Below are 23045 nucleotides of genomic sequence, written 5' to 3' on the forward strand. Positions count from 1 at the left end.
ATCCTGAAAACATGAAGATACTTTCTTCGACTTAAGGTTAAACAAATATAGAGTGATGATTTTCTTTCGTTATTTTTTATTAGAGTCTGTCATGCTAAAGAGATCAGAATATAACTTCCGGTTGCAGTTGTTGCGAGACTGTACTTCGGTCGCATCCGTCCACAATCCACAATTCATAAAGTACATGTGCCTGGCCTGGGAAGCGAATCATGGTAATTAATATGATAAAATAATATTGCTCGTCTATTGTACCCACATGTTCAATTACTACTTTGCAAACAAAGATATACACCTTTTTTTATTATTTAGGTATCATACAATATCAATGATTGCATACCTGCCAAGTTTTGGGTAGGGACTAAAATGTGTAACCCATACCCCTGCCAACTTTTCCCCGTACCCAAATAATGTTTTGCCAAAATATTTTATTCTTACAGTGTGTTAAGAACTGAAAATTGCACAAGATGTGGAAAAGTCTGTTTCTAATCAAGGAAATGCTGTATATTTTCTGATATTTCTTGTTTGATCGGTTTTCTGAAGTCAAAAGGTTTAAAATGTGTAACCAGAAGTTACAGTATCCAAATATTTATTGACTACCACTTTCCTGTCCTAATATTACATTTTTCTAAAATAATTAAGAGGTTAAAATTTCACCTTAATACTTTGGTTAAAGTTTTCAAAGATTTGGTATTGTTTTAAAAAAGAAGTGATTGTGTTTGAATTCCGTACCGTACCTAGCGTCAATCCCCATACCAGCAAAGAATGGATATGATCTTATCCAGAATGAAAAACCAAATCTCATAAACAGAGATGGATGCAGTTTAAATTTATCGTCAATGGAAATTTTGATAATATTATGACGTTTTAATGTCAAATATGCAATAAATTAGTACAGATAACAAAAAAATACTGGACTTTAATTTTGGGAAAGGGAATTTCGGGTTACACATTTTAGACCTTTTGAAAACAGAAAATCAAATAAAATCTATTTTTTCAAGAAACATTTTTAAAATCAATAATTCTAGCCTAACGATCATGTCATTTTGTAAATGTGTACCAACTTTCGGCTAGAAATATCCAGTAATAATGAAGCAATTGGCAAAGTAGTATTTGAGTATGGGGAAAAGTTGGTACGGGTTACACATTTTAGACCATACCCAACTTTTGAAAATCCCCATGGGGGTTTTTCAGGCGAGAAGGTTGGAAGGACAATTTTGTGAGATATTTAGCAAGCTGTATATATGAATAAGACAACCAATCCAGTAATATAAAACCTTTTTCAGTTGAACAGCATGTGCATGCAATGTAATGAATTGATGTTTGTAAGCCCCTTTTTATGGTGGATTCCTCCAAACCTAATTGAAATGCTGAAGTTTAAATTCTAAAATATAAAGGAGAAAGCATTTTACGTATATCTACTATCAATGAAATGCATTGTGCACATCTTCCCTGCATGTACTTCTTGAGAAACCACAATTTTCAAACTGTGGCAGGACGGCCTACCTGTGTCAGAGTAGGTAGTGAGATTTAAATAGCTAGTTAATTGACTTGGCTAGTGGATGTCGTTTGCTTGTCACCGAGCGGTCTAGGGTTCGTTGTAGTAGGTAGTGAGATTTAAATACCTAGTTAATTGACTTGGCTAGAGGATTAATTTTTATGGTTTGTCGTTTGCTAGTCACCGAGCGGTCTAGGGTTAGATCTTTGGTGGCAGAGCATAATTTTGTCAGTCAAATCATGCTCTCACATTATTTATAGTGCAATTGATTGTTTATAGACCTCAACATTGTCACTCAAGCATATTAAAGGTCATGCTGTGTTAGTAAGATGTATAACATTATCTGTAATAAATGGAACTTGGACAACTTCTTCCTTTCATTAAGTGCATACTGTAAGGTGCAGTATATGTGGAAATGTAACAAAAATTCGATAATACAGCTACCAAATTTTAATAATCATCACAATTTATAATGAATAGTATTTCTTTTAACTATTGCAAACAAAACTTGTGGGAAATATACTGTACTGTTGAAATAACAAAAAATAATTGAAAATTTTAGGGAAGGTAACTCATTTTGTATAAACACTGGTAAAGTTATAATTTGTTTATGTGGTTCAACAAATTTTAGACCTATTAAATTGACAGTATTTGACAAATTAATTGTGCAGTAGAAGTTATTCTTAAAAAGGGATTGGCTGTTCATAAAATAGTGGTAGATCCAATTCAGATGCAATCATCACTGATAACCCTGATCAGCTGATCAGAGATTATTTACCCTTCATTAAACATCACTTTACCTGTTTAGACAGCAATTAACACCTTTTGTCAGATTTATGACGCTTCTAAAAGAAATGTGATTGAAACATGAATTTAGGGGTTTGAATTAGGATTTTTCCAGGTAAATTTGATTAATTCGGGCTTTCGGACAAATTTGACCTGAAAAGCTGTGTTAGCCGGACGAATGGTCAGAATCGTGAAAAACACGCTTAAATGGTGTGAGTTGGCAGGTATGTGATTGATACAGATATACAATGTACATGCTTACAGTAGAGCCTGTATACCACTTATATTTACCCACATATATTTAACCTTAATAATGCAGTGGTTATAATATGAGGAAGGTGAAACCTTAAACGCTCCCAAAGAAACATATGAATTCAAACACATACCAGTATGTCCTTTCATAATTTTTTTTTCAGCCCTGTTTTATTCACTTCCAAAATGGTGAAATGTATTATGATATACGGTTTTATTGTCCTTTTAGAATATCTTTTCCAATTTTGATGGTCAAATATATATATATGGGCTGAAATGTCTGGCTTTGGTAAGGAACTGTGTGTTGTTATGGTCCCAAATATCTTTGGGTCGAATTGTTCAACACGATAAGCTTTATTACGTCATTTTCGTAAACATTCAGGTACCATGTTTTGACCATCCCTATCTTGGAAATAGCAAGAGCTGATTTGTATTAAATCATCGAAGCTAGCTAATGTTTCCTAGACTGGTGTGGTTCTCAATCGCATTATCAACGTATACGAAAATGAAGCTACCATTACACTGTTTTTAAGGTATAATACCACTATTAAGGGGAACCAGTCACCTGCACATACCAGAAAGTAGTCCTTAAAAAACAAAGTAGTTCTTAGGATGCATTGTATATTTTTTGTGATTTAGCCAGTATATGCAAACTGGGTATCATCTGAAAGCTTATCATGTCAGGTACACACTGAATACAACAATTTTGAACTCTGATGTAGAGAATAATTTGTCAGAGTCTAGATCTTAAGCCCATTGATTTGTCAAATTTCCAAAAGGAAATTAGTATTTTTAGTACCTGTCTTTCACTTCACCGTTCTTTCTTAGAAGCCATTAAAGGTATGCTGCAAATTTTATGAGAGAGTCTTTAAAGGGTTTCCTCTATGATAAAACCTGTTAAAGTTCATTTTAACAAACTTTAAAAAAGATTGGGACCTTGAAAATTGCTTAAATCAACATAGAAAGTAATGGGACTTTTAATAGTGGTTTTACACCTTAAGCTCCCGATTTTAAATGCACAGATCAGTTGTTGATGCTTATTCTGCCCATAAGTATGCAGGATATATTATATATGCTTTTCATGATAAAAATTAAGTTCTCTAGAGCTTATGCTTCATGTTTTATGCTTACACATAACCTGAAGCAAAAAAAAAGGTTTCAATTACCTCCTCCAGTTGATGTAGTGTTTTAAGAATGGTTCACTTTTAATCATCTTGACTGAAGAATTTTTTTGGGGTATTCATTTATACCCTACCGGTGCACCTGGTCCATGCTCACAATTTTTAATGGAGTCCAAGTTGCTCATTTACTTTTGTTACTTTGTATGTATGATTTTAGTTACTTTATGTTCTTTGTTGTGTATGTTTGTTTTCCATGTCTGGTCTTTGTCCCTGGATTACATTCTTTTGATTGCCGCTGTGGCCTTGGTTCCCTTGATTACTCTTTGTTTATAAGATTTGATTTTAATGAGACATTAGCATTATAAATGTGATAAATTATCAGAATCGCTGCATTCCAGTATTTCTCCAGAGATTAAAGGGATTCCATTTTTCCATGGACCATTCCCCCTGATATTCCACCCTACTACTTTTTTTGCCCTAACCAATTTTATTTGGCATGGCTCTCTAAAATCCTTGATTCCTATAGATAGTTTACACCTTCACAAATGTAGATAAATTGATACATAGGTTTGTAGTCAATTCCACACCATACATGTATACTTAAATCTACACTGACTAAAGTCAAAATTTCCTATGACCCTGATCGCTAAAAGAAATATCTGAACAAGAAAGTGATACAAATTAAGATGATTTTTTTTGCATTTCTGTTTTAGGAAGCCAAACTTGGAATAAATGAGCATCATGAAGCACAAATCCTGAACTTTCTCAGGTTTTCAAGATATCAAAGGGGACAAAGACTCAGAGCAGTTGAAATGTGCTTTGAGGAATTGAAAAATAGCAGGTATCAATGATAGTTTGTTATTATTTGTGACACTATGTATAGCAGTATTCTATTCTTGAATGAGATTATTTCTAACTAGATATGAATCAGGGATGGAGTAATTGTAATCAGCTGTATTCGATTACATCTTCATAAGTAATCATTGTAATTTATTATTACATGTAATCATGTCATCGATTACTGGGTGAAAAAATGGTGAAATCATGATTAATTTTTTATGACAATGTGATTACATTACCAAAAAAAATTGATTATTAAGGAGTATTTTCCCCTTTTTATTTTATTTAGCAAACTTTACATTTTAATTGATTTTGGCAATTGAAAATTGAGATTGACTGTTATACATTCTATTTAACAGATAACAGAGGTGTTCAACTCCAGTTAGATTTCTAATCCATTATGTCTTTTATGTTACTTATTTACCATAGCAAATAAGAGACATTTAATGTTGACATAAACAATTTTAAAAAAATTGATGAATTTACAGCATTTTGTCTTTATTTGTAAATTAATTTGTTGTGGCTTGATCCAATGCAGTGTTCTAGCTAGGATTTGAAAGTAGAGGGGCGCAGGGAAGAGGGCACTTTAACGCGTAGAATGTTTTTTTTTTTCAACAAAAAAGGGACATTGATTCTGTATGTTTGTGTTAAGTCGGTAATTTGTATTCTTATTGCTTGCCTGCCAACTTTTGAAAATGAGGGTCGCATCATAATTTGCAAACTGAGTGAATTTGACTGCATGATTCAGATATGCATGACATCCTTATTGTATTGAAAGACCTTTCTCAGATGTCCAAGTACTTTTAGAGATACAGATACATCTTATATAACACACACACACACACTCTGCGGGACTCGAACTCGTACCGCTGTGACATCTATGGCAACACCGCCTGCACTAAGTCCAGTGCCCTAGACCACTCTAGCAAAGCAAATTTGACAGTTCTAACATCGTTGGGAATTTTTCAGACCCTTCTATAAGTTTATGTTATCTTCCCTGTATCAATTTGATCCGATGGAGCAGTGTAGCGAATAGAATCGTCACATTCTGAGACGTTGCATAATATTGATTTGTTTTGACATGCATCATTAATTTGATCCTCTGTCCTACATAATAACACCTAGATGAACTGTCCCGTACTACCATACATCGTGCACTAAGTTACAGTCCTAGATTAATGCAACGAGGAGGAATGACCCGGCCAGCGAAAGCTATATTTTTATATAGCCTAGCTGGTCGAGTGGTCTAGGGCGCTGGACTTAGTGCAGGCGGTGTTTATACTTAAAATATTCCGTAATCCTAATCATTTTTATTTTGCTTCAGAGAAACCAGCTTTTTCCCCATTATACTTAAAATACATGTTCTACATTATATAGATCTGTGTAAATCATAATTTAATTAAAAGATTGAAATAGTCTCAAGAAAGAGTAAATTAATGTACATAATCAATACACTAACATATTACTCAATGTTATTGTTTGTAACTAACTGTAGACTACACACTTGTTTGTCAACTTAAGCAGACACTTAGTCTACTGATTAGAGTGAAATACGCAAGGTCTACTAGTTAGAGTAAAATAAACATTTTAAATTTAACTGTCAATTGACAGTATTCAAAAATCATGTTTACCACAGCTATTTAAGTATATAATACATGAATTATTTCTCCTGTTTAAAAGTGTAAATCATTTTGTTACATGTAAATATGTCATTACATTACCTATGCTAAGGAAGAAAATATATTTTCTTATATTCATGTTTGGAAATTTCTAAGGTAATCATATGTAATCGATGACTTATAATTTTTTTGTCAAAATAATCATTTGTCATCAATTACATTTGAGTAATCATGATGTAATAATTTACATTTGAAAGTAATCAGCCCCACCCCTGATATGGAACATGTGATAGTTCCTGGCATTAAAATGAAGATATTAATTTTAATTGTAAAATTTATAATGTGATGTCACATTCAACAAAACCTCAGTACATGGGTACTATAGAACCAAGTAGCCTAAATTAGATGCTAGCTATAATGATATATATTGATGTAATTAATTTTACCAACTAAAGGTTCTAATAAGGCATATACTTGTTCATATCTGTAATTGTAGACTTGATGAGACTACATACACCATAGATGAAGTAACAGATATGCTGGATGGATTATTAGCAGTTGTTAGAGGAGAAGTTGAATCAGAATTGATCAATACATCTCACACCAACATACTGTGTATGAGACAGATGTTCCAACAGGCAGAGAAATGGCATTTAAAACTTGCTGCAGATATATCAGAACTTGAAAATAAGTTAGTAATCGTCTAGGCAATTCATGTACATTTAATAATCTTTATGGAAATTGACTATTATAAACTTATTTACATCTTCAGTTTGGGAATGGTGTCACAAGCAATAATTTGTTGATGAACAATGTACTTTCAAGTAAATTACTTTGTGATACGTAAAACTGTTCATTTTTTACAAACATGTAATATACACAAAGTTACTGTATAATCATCATTATTTCAGTGTTTAATGAAGAATCCACTATACTAAAGTTATGGCCTTTCAACAACAAATCAAATGTTTCAACTTTATAATCATTAAATGAGAAATCAGAAACCTTGCTTGGTACTGATTGAAACTTTCATCATTCCAGACCCATTTGTTTTCCACATTAAATAATTAGGGGCAGCCACTATGTGGTTGGTGCCCTGCAGTAATCAGTCTGTCTGTCTGTCTTTAACTAATAAAGTCCAGGCTGTAACTGTGTTGTCTTTTGGTGTAGGCTTTTGGTATTTGGCATGAGGGTAGATCACTTCAAGGCGATGTGTAGCATATCATAGTTGATGAACTTTGTCCTTACACTTTGACCTCATGGTCAAATTGATGATTTTTCAATGTAAATTTGGGTCTGGGCTGGAACTTTTTTTGTCTTAAAGACTCTTTTGGTATAGGCATTTAAGTAGTACTCCAGATAAGAAAGCTTACAATTTTTATTTTTTAAATTTTGTTTAAAATGTTAATTTAATGTGTAATTAACATGTGGCTTTTCATATAACCCTTGTTCTTACCTCACCTCACCTATCCTCTTCATGCCTACTGTCATATGAAGTCTGGATACACTGTCTCAACTTGTGTCTATCCTTTGCTGCCATTCTCGTTGACACCCAACTACTCCAGCCCAGTTGTGATCTTTCTTGTTCAGTAGTCCTCCTCCATGTTGTTTTAGGCCAACCAACCTTTCGCTTTCCTTCAGGATGCCACGTCAATGATGTTGTATATATCCTGAGTTTGTTCATTCTAAGTACATGTCCAATTCATCTTCATTTCATGTGTGCTTTTGTATCACTTATTTTTAGATTTTGTTCTAAGAGATAAAAAAATATAAAGAATGTATTGTAGAATTCAAAATTAAGGGAGATAACTGTAGATGACACTAAAATACAATAGGCATTGTTGGATTTTCAATGTGGATTATCTCCTAAGAGCAGACAGATGGGAATGAATAATTATACATTTCATCATATAAACCTATAAAGCAACTTAGTAACAAAAATAAAAATGTGTAGCCTTTTTCTGGGTGTATCACATATTATATGATTTGCATGATTCTTACAAAGACTACTACTTAGTATTTGGCATGAGGGTAGGTCAGCTCAAAAAGAAGTGTCACATATTATGATTTGTAACATTTGATGTTGAACTATAATCACAAGATCAAATTTATGATTTTTGCATAAATGTTTTGTGCCTGTGCCGTAATGAGATTTACATGACAAGTTGAATGTGTTGTGCATGGCTGACATACAGGAATTTTAAAACAGTGGGGTCCACAGGGATGGATTCCATCTCAACGATGTCTAGTTAATGGTAATTAACAGGTCCAGATCGTAAATCTGGTACATGGTAACTTCTAGTGTTATTATTATAAGTATGAAAACTAGGTGACAATAGGTGAATTGAATGTTTTCAGGGAACTTTTAGAAAGTATAGCAGAGTTTGAAGAGATGAATTTCAGAGGTACCAAAAGGGATACAGATTTAAACAGTGTACTAAAGAATGTAAAACTTGTTCCACTTAATGAGACAGGAGGAACAGCCTTATTACATATGGTACGTTGTCAGTATTTTCTGGACTGTGTGCATACAGACTAGACCATATGTCTATTGAAAAAATACCTGTATGATCTGGGCAAACAACTGATGTCAAAATTCATTTCCTTCAAATTTTACAAAAAATTGATTTTTCATTATTTTTTTAAAGTTTTGTATAAAATATGCATGTAAAGAAGAGAATTAAATAATATATAACTATGTATGTCTTCGGTAGTCAATGTGGATTTTAGTATCAATATTATTGATATCTGAAAGAAAACCATATACTCACAGAACATTTCATTTCTTAAATGGAATTAAATGTAAATGCTTCATTACTAATTTGTAATTATACCCCATAAACAAGTTTTGGAGGCTATATAAAAATCACCTTGTCTGTTAACAATTCTTGTAAGTGCAACCTCCTTAACAGCTCAAGGGATTTTAATGAAATTTTATAGGAAGGTCACATGACTCCAAAGGAAAATAAATAAACCTTAGGGTTTTACAAGTTACAACCTTGTGAGTGCAATTCCTTCTAAACGGCTTTAAGGATTTTGATGAAATTTTGTAGGAAGGTTGAATATCATGTGTAGATGTATATAAAGCAATATAAATACTGTTACAGAACTTTCAAGAGAAATGATTAAACTTTATGGTAGATCATATCTGATAATTTTAGTATATAGATTTTCCTAGTTTTTCTCTAAGATGACCTTGAATGAAGATACTTTAGTGTAGGCCACTGAATTTGATTTCGAGATAAATGAGACAATTTTTTACATTTTATATGGATTCTGTTGGGAATTTTCATTTTTTGCATACTATTAAAAAACTGGTTGATAAGATTTCTTGAAATTTATCTACAGAGCAATTCATTGGCATTCTTTTGTATTTCAAAAACAAAATTCAGGGTCACCATACTCTTTTCCTTGTAACATAAAAAAAACTAGAACTTCCATTGCATTCATTTTCCTGCCAATTATCATCCTTTGAAATAATTTTCCCTCCAATTACCTCCCTTTGAAAAGGGCTTTTTTTTTTACAGTTCACATAACCATAAATTTTACCATACAAATTTTTATTTAAAAAAAATCTTCTAAAATATTTTGAAAACATTATTTTTACATCATCTAAACACTGGTAGTTAATTGAAATTATATATTTATGTCTGTATGATTTTGCAAGATGACAGAAAAGAATGCTCCGTGTAATAGTTATTGTCTACCTTAAGTGTTATACATTTAACATCTAACTCCTTCTGAAGCATTGGGTATTCTTATTTTTTTTTTTTGTATTTTCCCCACATTTTTATTTGAAAAATACTTGTGGTGTGATAGTTTTTATGCAGAAGATACTTATATTGTAGAAAATTGAAGAATTAGAACAGGAGAATTACAAACTTATGAATGAAAATATGAAAGCTAAAGAAAAGCTGTTGGCTATTGGTGGAGCAGTAAGTCTACGTAGTAAAAACCACAGTTTTTAGTTCATTGATATTGCTATTATTTCCAAGAAGTCATTTTTTGTCACATGAGTTCAGCAATAGCTACATGTACTATAACACAACATTATCAACAAAGATTAAATGTTTAATATATTGAGTTTACGACACATAGATTTAGGTTTCACTCTACATTATATATCATTATTAGCTCACCATGTGAGCTATTGCAATCACTCGGCGTCCATTTTCTTCATCATCAGTGTCTGTTGTTGTTAACAATTCTTCAAACATCTCTGAAACAACTTCATGGATTTAGATGAAACTTCATGTAATTGTTCCTTGGAGTATCCTGCACAAAATAACTTTTTGGATTTTTGATCTGTTAAAAAACATTGCCGTCATTCATAAAAATAGAACATAGGGATCAGACAGCAATTTTTTGCGTTTTCTCAGAAACCGTTAGGTTTAACCAAATTCTGACATGGAGGTTAAAGTGTTCAGCATGATGAGATCTATCTGTGATGTAATTTTGGCGAAAAATCTGTTGACCCCATGTTGTAGTTATTGCACCTTTTGGACGTTTTTTGCTGTTTTTTATGTTATTACTTTAAAAAATCTTCTCATCAAAAACTACTTTATAGAATTTGATGAAAGTTGGTATAATTGTTTTCAGAGTATTCTGAACAAAATGACTGTTTGGATTTTTGGTCATTGAAAAAATATGGCCACCATTACTAAAAATAGAAAATAGAGGTCAGACAGCAGACTTTTGCATATATCTCCAAACATGTTAGATTTAACCAAATTCTGACATGAGAAAATTGTTCAGCATGATGAGATCTGTCTGTTGTCAAATTTTGGTGAAAATCTGTTGACCCATGTTGGAGTTGTTGGCCTTTTCAGATGTTTTTTGCTGTTTTTGATGTTATTACTTTCAAAAATCTTGTCCTCAGAATCAACTGTACAGGCTTTAATGAAAGTTGGCATTACTTTTTTTTAGGGTATCACTAAATGACTGTTTGGATTTTGATTGGTGAAAAAATAAGGCCACTGTTATTAAAAAACAGAGCTTCGAAATACAGTTTTTTGCAAATAACTCAAAAACCGTTGAATTTGGCAAAATTCTGATGGCAATTAGTATCGTTCACCGTTAGAAGACGGACCTTTGCCAAAATTTTAAAAATGATTTGTTGCCTGTTGTAGGATTTATGACCCCTGAAACAAATTTTTTTGTCGTTTTTTACGTGTACAACTCCCTGAAACCTATTGCAACAAAATTTAATATAAGTTGGCATAATTTTTTTGGGGGTTTACTCCACACAGTGATCATTTAAAATTTTTCATCTGTCAAAAAACATGGCCATCGTTACTAAAAAAAGAAAATAGAGGTCAAAATGCTTTTTTGCTATTTTTTAGGAGAATAATGAAAATGAAAGTTACTCATAAGAAAAAACATGATATTCTCAGTTGACTGGCTGTATTGAAATTTTTTTAGGTGGCCATAATCTAAATGGCTGTCATTTTGTGACCATTTTCACCAGTTGCTCAGATTGCAATGATTTTTGGTTTCTTTAGGAAACTATGTGTTTTAAGTTGAATGGTAATGATGAGAGATTGTTATAGGCGTCCATTTCCTGCATATTTTTATACTTGCTTTGATTTCTACGATAAATAATTGGTTTATATTCTATACATGGTCTCCTGATATGAATGGTGATGAAAATGTTGGACTGCCTCGGTTTAACTTCATTTTGTGTTCTTTTTCAGCAAATGTATACTGGGCTAATGCCCCCTCAGACCCAGTGGAATAACAGGACATAGGGGGACCTTGCCCAAATTTTCTCCAGAGGTTCATAAAACACTTTGATTCCCAGCATTTTACAGTGCCTTAGGTACTCTTGAACTTACAGCACTCTTTTTCCACAATTTTTTTGTCAAACATGGTAGCAAAGTATGATACCTTTACTTACGTAGATAATAGGGCATTGTTTGCAAGGTGAGCCATCCAGGCTCTTCAAGAGCCTCTTGTTAATTGTTATCTTACAGAAGCATGTTGTCTGTTCTTGTAATTTGTTTATAAAGTTTACTGTACTGAATTCTTTATACTGCTTTATCTCCAGGCAGCTGTAAAAGAAGTTACTGCTGCAGCACAGAGAACTGGAAAGGTAGGTCTCTTATTTTACAGGATACTTTAAAAGAGCCTCTAACAGAATGAATTATGATTACCTGTTAACTTCTTGATTTTATACTTCACATTAGACAATCCCTTGTTATTACTAGGTAAGTTGAATGACCTCACCTTAAGCTACAGATGTTTACTTTTTTCTGAATGTTCTCTGAATATTTACTGCAAATTATGCTCTATTGATTATGAATCTCTTTGTTTAAATCACTGCTTTAGGATTTTACTTATTATGTTCTTAAAATACAGTAAAAAAATGTGGATTGGAATCAAGAAGTATGAACAGATCTGGTGTTGTGTATCTTACAATTTTGTTTTACCTGTCAATTTAAATTTATTTTGCATTTAAATGAGTTTTCATGTCCAGAAGTACTTTTTTGGTTAAGTACTTTATCCTGTAATTGTTATTTTCTAGCCTGCAGAAGGAGATCTTGAAGAAACTCGACAGAAAATGGAAAAATTACAGATTGAACTTGAACAGGTCTGATTGAAAAAAAAAACCAAATTATTTTATGGAAACTGGTTTCATCTGAAGACTGAAGATAACAATCGAATGTAAAATTGTGTACTGATGGTTAAGAAGACAAATCAATTTTATTCTAAAAACTGACTTTCTTCAGAATTCAGTTATTTTTAATTATTATCATATTTGTTACATATCAAGTAGAGACCAAGTTTTGTTAAAGTTAAACAGGAGACAAAGCAGTCATAACATGCCTACTTTAAAATTTTTAATGTCATTTTTATTTTCAGAGTAGAAAAGCTAATGCTACAGCAGGTGATGTAGAAAATGAGATGGTATCAACCAAACATGAGTTGCTACGTGTTAGAGAAATGCTGGAACTTGCTGAAAAGGTATTTGTCAGGAAGTATCCACATGAAAAAAATTCTGATTTCAAAAAGAAATTGTTGTGTTAAAAATATCAGTGGTTTCAGATTGAAACTTCTTTTTTGTTAAATTAAGGTTCAACTAAAGTCAACATCTAGGACATATTCCTTAATGAAATGTTTTCATTCGTAGTTTTAATAATATATTAAATTTAGCACTGACATTGCTAAATGCATCTTTATATGTATATAACACAAATTAAGGAATGTCCTAGATATTGACTTTAACTAAACCTTAAGAAAGATGTAAGACAACTACATAAAGAATTTTTAAATAGTTCTAAGAAAACTAAAACAATCAAAATTTGAAATGTAAAGTGGCTTAAATGCAAAAATATCAAGTCAATCTAATTAAAATAAAACCTATGAATTGTTCCATTCACTCACATTATATAAGATCTAACGACACTTATTCTTCTTTCTGTTCAGCCAGATTTCATATTTTATGATTTTGAAAGCATTATTCAAAGGGTAAAAATCTGATAAGGTTATTTGAACAGAAAGTAGAATGGAGTGTTATAAGAACTGATATACAGTGACTAAATGGAACAATTGGTAGGTCTTACTTTAATTAGAGCGATATCAAGTCAATTCATTAGTACTCATATATTTTGATTGTGCTGTCTCCTTGACACACCTTAACAGTAAAAGAAGTTAACATTAAAAAGTAAAAGGAATCCTTCTGTTTATTATGTATACTTCTACTTTTTATCTCACTACAGGTGCCAGTATTTTGTAACTTGATAGGATTAATGACCTCAATGCCTTCTACAAACGATCCACTGTTTGTGTGGCTCAGGTGGTTTAAGGGATGGGGAAACACATTTTTGCCTACTTCTTTACTTTTACTAAGCCAGTGGTGACCAAATTTGACAGAAATGAAAACAGGGACAATTTTTACATCTGATGAAATTTTGGGTATGCTTGATTAAACAAGATGGCCACCGGAGGCCATTTAAGCTTCAGATTGGCCAATTTTCAAAGATCAACTCCTCTAAAACCACATGTGCCAATGTTATGAAACCCTGGGTTAATGACCTCTATGCATTCTACAAATGAACCACTTTTTGTTTGTTTCAGTGGCTCAGTGAGTGGCTTCGGCTACTCTGAGTTGCCATTGAAACCCTGTGGGGAAGCACATTTTGGCCTATATCTTTGCTTCTACTGAGCCAGTCCTGACCAGTTGGCAGAAATAATATTAGGGACAAGATGGCTGCCAGAGGCCGTTTAAGCTTTAAATGATCAAATGATATGACCACATGATTTCAAGTTCTTCAGATGAGTGATTCAGGCTCTCTAGAGCCTCTAGTTATTATATTAAAAAGAAGCATGAAAATAAATTTACTTGAAGAAAGAACTTAAAGGATGGAGTTCCTTGGTTTATTTTAAAAAGATCTAAATTACACAATGTAATTATGTGCATATAAGGCTGTGAATAAAATTTTAAAAATCTTACTTTCTTAAAAACAAATCACTTATCAAAAACCTGAAATGAATATTGCAAAAAGAGATGTGTTGGGCATTGAATTGATACAATGCAGCCATACTTCCCCACTGCCAGTCAAATCCAGCTGTGCTAAGCAAATCACTAGTTATAAGTCAAGATTAATGCTTTGTAACTGTTATACAGGAGCTAGAGAAGAAAGTTTATCAGACAAATCCTTTTAAGAACCTGAAAAAGATGTTAATAACAAAAAATGACCAGCTTAAACAACTGCGGAAAAGATTATCTAAGTAAGTCATTATGTGCCATCAAATGGTGTTTTTTTTTACCTTTATATTAAGCCTTAAGATCATTTTTCAATGATTTCATTCCTGTACGTAATGAATTTTAATATATAGAATTTTGGTTGACACGACTGTCTGTTCTAATTTTACCCCATGTTAGTTGCAATGAAAAAAGTTACCTTCAACCCACTGGAAAGTTACCTTCGACCCACTGGAAAGTTACCTTCGACCCACTGGAAAGGTGTTTGAAATTAAACTTTTGGGACTGTCTTTAATATATTTTGATTAATGAAATGAAGCATAAATCAATTGTATTGTATTGATTATGAATGTTAGAAACAAAATAGTTATTATTTTGAACACAAAATCAATTCATTTAGCCCTTTAAATTTAAAAAAATAATCCATGGTCAGACATAGGCCTCAATGTGTTGATGTGACAAATGAAATGGAACTTTACTGAACAGGGTTATTGGGGAATATTGTTTGCTAGTATAGGGGCGTGTTTTTTTAATGAATATTTTATTTTTTCAATATGATCAGGTATGAGAGTGTAGGTGGTGATGAAGATTAAACACAGAGATTACAGCAAAGATCTGACGATGTGTTCATTTATGTAGCTCATGGATGAATGAATTAACTTAATGTAGACCGGCTTTCTTTCTGCTTACTTATTGTGATAAGTAGGGTAACATATCTTTGTGCGGAAGGGTTTCATTTATGTTGTGGTAATAATGAAAGATTATTTAGTGTTAAACTGCAACATTATTGAAAATATAATATGTACTGTATTTGAATAGTAAATGTTGGTTGTAGTTTTACTTATGATTATGTATTCTGTTGAAAGGGTTTCATTTCTCTTTTTTATTATTAATTCAGATATAATTTTACTCATTTATTGCAGCTTCCATGAAATAGGGTTTCTAATTTAATTATGAAGTTATTCCCAAGGGGTTTATTGTATGAACAGTAACTACTGCAAGGGAGATAGAAAGTTTTCACTGAAGCTAATTCCATTGTGGTGCCATTCGACGAGTCCGAGTATGCAATAAAAAATTTAAACAGGCTATATTAAAGTTTACCACTTACCTAGTATAAATTCATATGAACTCTTCAGTATAGAAAATTGGTTCAGGATATATAAAATTAATATATTTTATTATAGTATGTTATTCTTATCCTTACTTTTATATTGTACACATTAAAAATCATGTTTTCTTCTTTTAATTCTTTTCTTGTTTTTCAATATTCATATTTATGAATTTATGGTGACCTCATTATTTTTCAGCTTTGAGAATGCATATTTGATTTTTAAATGTAATCATGTTTGCATACTTGTGCTCAAATGTCTTACATCTTTTGAGTTTCGATTTCACATATCTTTATGATAATGCAATATTGTTATTGAATGGTATAGCTAATGTACTACATATGTACTAAAAATCTTGGTTGTAGAGAATATGTCTGTGATATTCTTATAAACTGCAGATTATTTTGATTATAGTTATGTAACTTTAGTCTTGTAGTGCCCTTTGTTAAAACAGTGTTCATTCTTTTTGTAATTTTTTTTAGAGATGTTATATACGTTTGCTTGTAAATGATCTTTAATTAATCAACAGTAAATAAGAAATACTTACTGAACTTTTTTATTTGGGTGCAATACAAAATTTATCCACTCAAGAATGTATTAACTGAATGAGTTATGTTATGATGATACAGAAAAAAACATTGTTTATTTACTATCTTTCTATTGTATGGTTTGTTTCACTTGAACCTGATTTGTGTTACATTGCTGATTTGTACCCAGTGGTATGTCTTGGTCAACTTACCAGACAAACCAGAAGTGTATTTAGTAAAAATTACTTCGTGAGGATTAATAAAGATAAGAGCCCAATTTGTTTGTCTGTGCATTTCTTCCAAGCACCAACTCCTCCCAGGCAGCTTTAATGGATTTTAATCAAATTTTAAAAGGAAGGCAAAGCTTCAAGTGTAAACTTGCATAAAAGAAAACATTACTATATTACTATATTTGGATACCATCAAAGATAATCTCACTTTATGGTTTAATTTGATGTCAATTATATTTGTTTTTTCAGAAAAAGTTGAAAAATTGTATAAAAACATTTATATTTTCAAAATAACTCCAGACTGAAAAAAACATTAAAAACAAAAAATGAACTATAATGGAATTATAACGGAATTTTATTGAAATGATTTGCAGGATTAGGTCTATACCTTCCAGCATCGTGCCAGAAGTAATTTCCCATTAAATAATACTTAATGTTGGGTTTTAATCCCTATCAATATATTGTAATTCACTACTAACAGCATAATAGGCAGTTTCTAGAAAATATCTATATTCCTGCATTTATCTGTCAAGTTCAACTGGCTGTTGTACTGTTTAATTCAAAATAGAACAGGAAGATTTTTATGCCACAAGTCAACAAGTGGGCAGTATATTGGAATCACCTTCTTCATCCAAATTTTCTTTGCAATTGTCTCGGCTCCCAATGAACGGATTGATTTCAAACTTAGTGTGTGGCTTCACATAGATGGGACATATGTTGTGATTTTGGTTGCTGTCTGATATCAACTTTCTGTTTTGTGGGACTTGGCCATTTTTCACTATATCGAATGATAGAGAAAATTTTAAGCTCCCAATGGATAGATCGATTTCAAGTTAGATGTGTGGCTTTCATATAAAAAGGCATATGTTGTATGCAGTTTTAGTTGCTCTCTGAGATCTACTTCCTTAGGTGTGGGTATGCAACTTCATGTTACTTTTTGTCTATTATAACATTCAGTGTCAGAAACTAATATTTTGTTAAAGCATATACATGTTCCAAATTAAGAACTGTGTCAAGCATGAAAGTAGTGTTCCAATATGCCTGCACTTATCAGGATTTGTGGTATTATCCAGACAGACTCAATGAACCATTGTTTCATATATTTGTTTTATCAGAGGTTGTTGTCTCATGTTTTCATGTTTCAAGGCTTGTGTGGAAAGTTTCACAAATAGGACAGGAAAAATATGAGATATGTGATCTACACCTCACTTTAACAGTTGACATTGTTCACACATCTTTTATTCATTCATTCTATTAAAAATGATTAAGAAATAACTCATGCAAACTCTATTTTATCATTGTTTTACCACAAGCTATAGGGGTTAAATTTCAACATAAATAGCAGCCTTTGGTAAAAATAAAAAAATGGAGTTTCCATGTTTTATTTCAATTCTAATAAGGACTAATTTCTTCATATTTTTATATAGATGCAGCCTGTGTTGAATGAAATGAAGATCGTTATGGAGCAAAACTTTTGTTACAATGGTAACATTTGGTAAAACTTATCTACGACTGTGAAAATAAGACTATGTCTATGTCACTGGTCGTTTGCTTATCCCTTTTTTACCACACTTATGGTCTAAAGAGCTTTGAAGAACATCATACTACAATATTGATTTGACTGTATTTAAATTACATGAGGATGCACACTCCTAGCTTCATCATCTGTATGAAATGAATTGTCCTTTTATGCTTGTCATTATATTTAAAATGAATATTGACTGCATTAGCAGTCTCATCATGATGCAGTTGTCTTGCGTATACAAGGTCATGGGTTTAATCTCCAGTCAAATCACACCAGACTTAAAAATTAATTGTCACTGCTTCTGTCTCAAGCACCCAGTTTTTAGGGGATAGAGTAACGACCGGTGGGCTCACAGTAAGATTAATTTATACAAGTAGCATAGCATTCCGGCTGTTGTTTCTGTGAGCTACATTTGCAGCACTGTAAAAATCTGGCTCAGCATGTCAGACTAGCACAAAATGCATCAAATATGCATAATCAATCCAAAAAATAAATATATATGATGGACTAATTGAGAGCACTGTTTAATTGGAGGTATCCAAAATATGCATGGATCCAAACACATGATATGGATCTGACAGGAAATCATACACTTGTAATCATAATTAAGTTCCATTGAAAAAAATTAGAAGGGAGCTCACTTCACCAAAACTTAACAATTAACCACATTTTCACAAAAATTGACAGACACATTTTTGAGTTAATATGCAAAGTATGAAAGATGGACAGACCATACCATAATATGTCTAATCTAGAAAGAGAGTATGTTAAACTACTTATGATATATGAGACAACCTTAAAGGAGAATAAAGATAACTCTGGTTCTGTATTTTATTCAACATTACAGATAATGCTTCTCTTTTTCATGTTTACACAATTAAATTAAAAGAATACTCAGGCTGATCTTAATATTACACTCTTGTACATCTGGCAAATTATGTATTCATCACTCATCATACATTAAAGCATACTACATCATTTACACAAATCCATACAACAGCCACACATATCAGATCAGTAAATGTTTACAACCTTGTAATGTACAAATTCTATACTGTTATACAAATGAGACTAACAGTTCCACAAAATGAAAACAAAAAGCATTGCCATTTCTGTTATAAAAGATTTACTAGAGACAAATGAACAACCTATATTGAGTATTCTTATAGATTAATATAGATAAATGTTTGATATCAGTTTAATCTATGAATATACCATTAACTTTTTAGGTCAGTTAATTGGGCAGGTACTTCTACACAATACAATTAAAAACCAGTCTTGCTTTTTTTTCTTTTGATACAAGGTGATTTTAAAATTAGAAAATGATGGAAGCAATTCAATAAATGAGATACCAAATACAGCAAAAAATGCTCATTCATTTTGTGTAAGAGATAAATTGTGAAGACTTCAGAAGTCATACATATTATACACATATCTAAAGTAATGTCTAACAAGACAACTTTTAAAAAAAAAGTTTTAAACAAAGGAAAATACAATTTGTATGAAAACAATTGGGGATGAACATTTGAGCACATTTTGTAGAACAAATAGAAGGCTTTATCATTATGCATGATGTAGTTTTTCATTTACAATTTCTCTCTGTCAGGAAAGGAAAGGTTTTTGAGTTACAGGCCAAATGAGTAAAAATCTTTGTTAGTGAATGGTATAATCAAAAGTAAATAATAAATTTATGTCCCCATTGACTTGAAGCATTGGAATGTTATATACTGATACCCATTATTGAGTGGGCACTATCAACGGCCCCTTTAGTCCTGAAATTCCTAAATGGATCAAATCATAACCCCCAAAACAATGTCTGTCTCCATTCTAAGAAATTCTTCCACTTATATTCAAGTTATTGTGTATACACTAAAACATGTAATGATAACAGCCCTGTAACATCATACAGCCTCAAATAAAATTTTAATGTGCTCAAATGTCCATTGATTAATTTCAAAATGCACTCAAATATTCTCTAATTGCTCTCCTATGTTTTTTCCCCAATCAACAATAATTCATTATTGCATAAATATAAATTGCTTCATATCATCCTTTATGATTAATAAAATAACAGTATGAATGGATTTCATGGACTATTTTTGGGACGTAATTTATTGAATCTATGGTAGTTCTATAATTACACCTCTGAAAATATGAACAATGCCGTATACAAAATTGACACTAACAATTATTGTTTGTATTTAATTGCACAAAAAAATAAACTTATTATTCTCAGATATTTTAAATGGCAGTGAATGTGTTTCTGACAGATCAATATAATTTCCTTGTAATTACCAGCTGATGCTTGCTATTATATATAATTTATTTATAAATTCTTTTGTAATGGACTACAGTTTCTAGATTTTTTTTTATTAATATCAAATTTATCTGATTATTCAAATCTATATTATTTAAAACAACATTGAAATGGATTTCCTTGTAACAAGAAAACAATCTCAACAACAAAAATAATTATCTAGTTTCCCACATTTCTAAGAACAATCAACAAGACTCCTCAGTTCATTAGAATTATTTATTAAGAATTTTATTACAACTCAGGGGCACTTAATTTCAAATCCTAAATCTTATTGAATGGTAAAGCTAGAACAAGGAACTTAACCTCATTCATTCAGAATCCTATCAACATTTAACTTCATACAAAAAATATTTTACTGAAAAAATTGTCATTTTCATCAAGAAAAAAGACATATGTGAAATATGCTTGACACTAAGTGGATTATTTAAAAAGAAAAAAAAATAACAGAAAAAATAAAAAAGAAACCAACCCATGTATATTCACTATGTATTACACTGTGATTAAAATGAAATGGTTTTCCTCTTATAGTCTGGGGTATCTTATATAAAATGTACATGTAACTATTTCCAGTTTTCCCAGTTTTGAATAAACCATGAATATTCAACAAGTTTTTGCCCTGGTCTTATGTGACTAGAAAGTTGACATCTATGCACTTAAAGTGACTTAAATAATTACTTTAATGACTCAACTTAAGTTTCAAATCTTAATCAGTTACTTGATATACATTGCCACAATTTTCCTAACAATACTACTTTATAACTTTGATCAAACAAATATATTTCACATTTCAGATATTATTATACCAGGTGTTGATATCTCCAATCACTGTTTACAATGTGTTCATTTACTTTTTTCATGTTAGTCAAAATTCTGTGTGAAGTTGTCAGTATATCAAAAACTCCTTATGGAATAGGATTTATTTTTTAAAAATTGGTCACTTAAAAATAAAATTTTGCCATAAACAAGTGCGCAAATACACATCTCTGTATGCAATTGGCTATCATATTTCTTAAGTCTTGAAAGTTAAAAATTTATTCTCAGCAGAAGCTTGAAATTTCTAAATCTTTTTACAATTTCCACCAAGTTCAACTATAATCTGATTCCAGTTTCACTACTTCTGGTTTATAGGATATAAAAGTAAAATAAATCATCTTTGATAAAACATCTGGATTTAGTACAACTTACAATAAATATGGCAGGTATATAAATAGTTTAAAATAGAATAAAAACATTGATATGCAGTAAAAACAGTCAAATATGCAAATCATTTTATATATGATTTGTCAGTAGTGTGGCATTAAAATATTGCAGATAAGGTACTAATATGATGCTACAAGCTTCCACTCAGTTGTATTGAGAACCAAACAAAATATCGAACAACCTTCTTATTCTGAACTGCTGACTAATATAAGTTGTTTAGGTGCATAGATATATAGATACGTCATTCTTCTAAATATGGATCTATAAATACAACCTTAAATACCTAAACACAACAAAGATTAAATGTCACAAAGGCACAAGACACATTATACTCTCGAAAGAAAAGGTTTAAGAACTAATTGCACAGTATTAACTGCTAAGAAAAAGAAATTAAGATATTTTGGAATTATTATCAAGGTTAAATCTGATTTCTAGTTAGTAAATGAATGAGAATGAATGAGAACTGTTCTATAAATACTAATGGATTTAATGACATAAATAATGTTATATACAATCATACAATGACTAATTGCACAATTTTGCACTGACCCCTGACAAATCATATACTTCAGGATACTTATCAACTGGGTTACTTGTTGCATTAAAATATGTTGTTGGATTAAATAAAGTTATAAAGTTAAAAAGTAAATCAACTATTAGAAAAGCTGTCGCAATATGTTACACAACCAGTCAGAAACTAGCTTCATTTGATTATTTCATATTTTAACTTCAATTAAAAAAAAATTGGGTTGGAAATTAACCAATGAAAATATCTAATTTCAAAAGTATCCAGACCAACAATTCATTGGTAAGACCTATCAATGTTTAAGCCAACAATTTATAATTGAATTGATTTACTTTAAATTATTAGTTACAACAGATTACATGTCTAATAACTAAAGTAACCCAAGAAATAAGCTTTTCATCACAGCACTTTATGATTGTTAATCATTAAATAAGCCTAACAAACACTTTAACAAATCAAATAACACTAGCTGGCAATTTTTCAAAAACATCATTTTTTCCGGCTTGAACACTAGTCCGTCGTCTTGGCAAGGTAGGATGTTCTGGACAACCATTGGTGGTTAAAAGTTCAACACATTCTGATGATCCTGAACTCTTGGCATACCATAAAGCATTCCTTCCTTCATGATCAACAACTTTTACATTGGCACAGTACTGTAAAGTTAGAATATCAAAGTTATTAATCAAATAAAACTGCTATAAGTAATTGGAGAGTACCTAATAACAAATTTTTGTCTTGTTATTGAAAAGCAAAATGATTTTCCACTTAGTTTCCTGTAGAAATCAGGATGTCTA

General features: G+C 31.3%; 3 protein-coding genes across 29 annotated transcripts in view; 1 reads left to right on the plus strand and 2 right to left on the minus strand.

The window, feature by feature from the left end:
- Positions 1–2698, minus strand: part of LOC148612460 (eukaryotic translation initiation factor 4B-like) — a 46800-nt gene extending 44102 nt beyond the window's left edge. For both annotated transcript variants that reach the window (XM_088593901.1, XM_088593899.1), the window contains exon 1: positions 2668–2698. In XM_088593901.1, the coding sequence (XP_088450027.1) occupies positions 2668–2683 (16 nt within the window). In that variant the 5' untranslated portion in view covers positions 2684–2698. The remainder of the gene's footprint in view (positions 1–2667) is intronic.
- LOC148612461 (leucine zipper transcription factor-like protein 1) lies at positions 84–16730 on the plus strand. Of its 5 annotated transcripts, none has more exons than XM_088593904.1 (10): positions 84–212; positions 4368–4495; positions 6610–6804; positions 8472–8610; positions 9962–10048; positions 12160–12204; positions 12637–12702; positions 12975–13076; positions 14740–14843; positions 15380–16730. In XM_088593904.1, the coding sequence occupies exons 1-10, from the start codon at positions 210–212 to the stop codon at positions 15408–15410; spliced, it is 900 nt and encodes a 299-aa protein (XP_088450030.1). In that variant the 5' UTR covers positions 84–209; the 3' UTR covers positions 15411–16730. The 5 variants fall into 5 exon arrangements, with proteins under 5 accessions (XP_088450030.1, XP_088450035.1, XP_088450032.1 ...); XM_088593906.1 differs by lacking the exon at positions 84–212 and adding an exon at positions 2927–3066; XM_088593907.1 differs by lacking the exon at positions 84–212 and adding an exon at positions 3085–3217.
- Positions 16731–19025: 2295 nt separating this feature from the next.
- LOC148612462 (centaurin-gamma-1A-like) overlaps positions 19026–23045 on the minus strand; it is a 77514-nt gene continuing 73494 nt past the window's right edge. For all 22 annotated transcript variants that reach the window (XM_088593913.1, XM_088593911.1, XM_088593933.1 and 19 more), the window contains one exon: positions 19026–22904. In XM_088593913.1, coding sequence (XP_088450039.1) covers positions 22707–22904 — 198 coding nt within the window. In that variant the 3' untranslated portion in view covers positions 19026–22706. The remainder of the gene's footprint in view (positions 22905–23045) is intronic.

The sequence above is a fragment of the Perna viridis genome, chromosome 7, assembly GCF_037379345.1.
Source record: "Perna viridis isolate PV_CMFRI_1.1 ecotype Kerala chromosome 7, ASM3737934v1, whole genome shotgun sequence".
NCBI classification, from domain to species: Eukaryota; Metazoa; Mollusca; class Bivalvia; order Mytilida; family Mytilidae; genus Perna; species Perna viridis.

Bases quoted from the DNA above. Each gene is read 5' to 3' on its own strand.
- LOC148612461 (XM_088593904.1), top strand. The intron at 6,805-8,471 runs GTTAGTAATCGT...GAATGTTTTCAG, and splicing joins ATATCAGAACTTGAAAATAA to GGAACTTTTAGAAAGTATAG. The intron at 14,844-15,379 runs GTAAGTCATTAT...CAATATGATCAG, and splicing joins CTGCGGAAAAGATTATCTAA to GTATGAGAGTGTAGGTGGTG.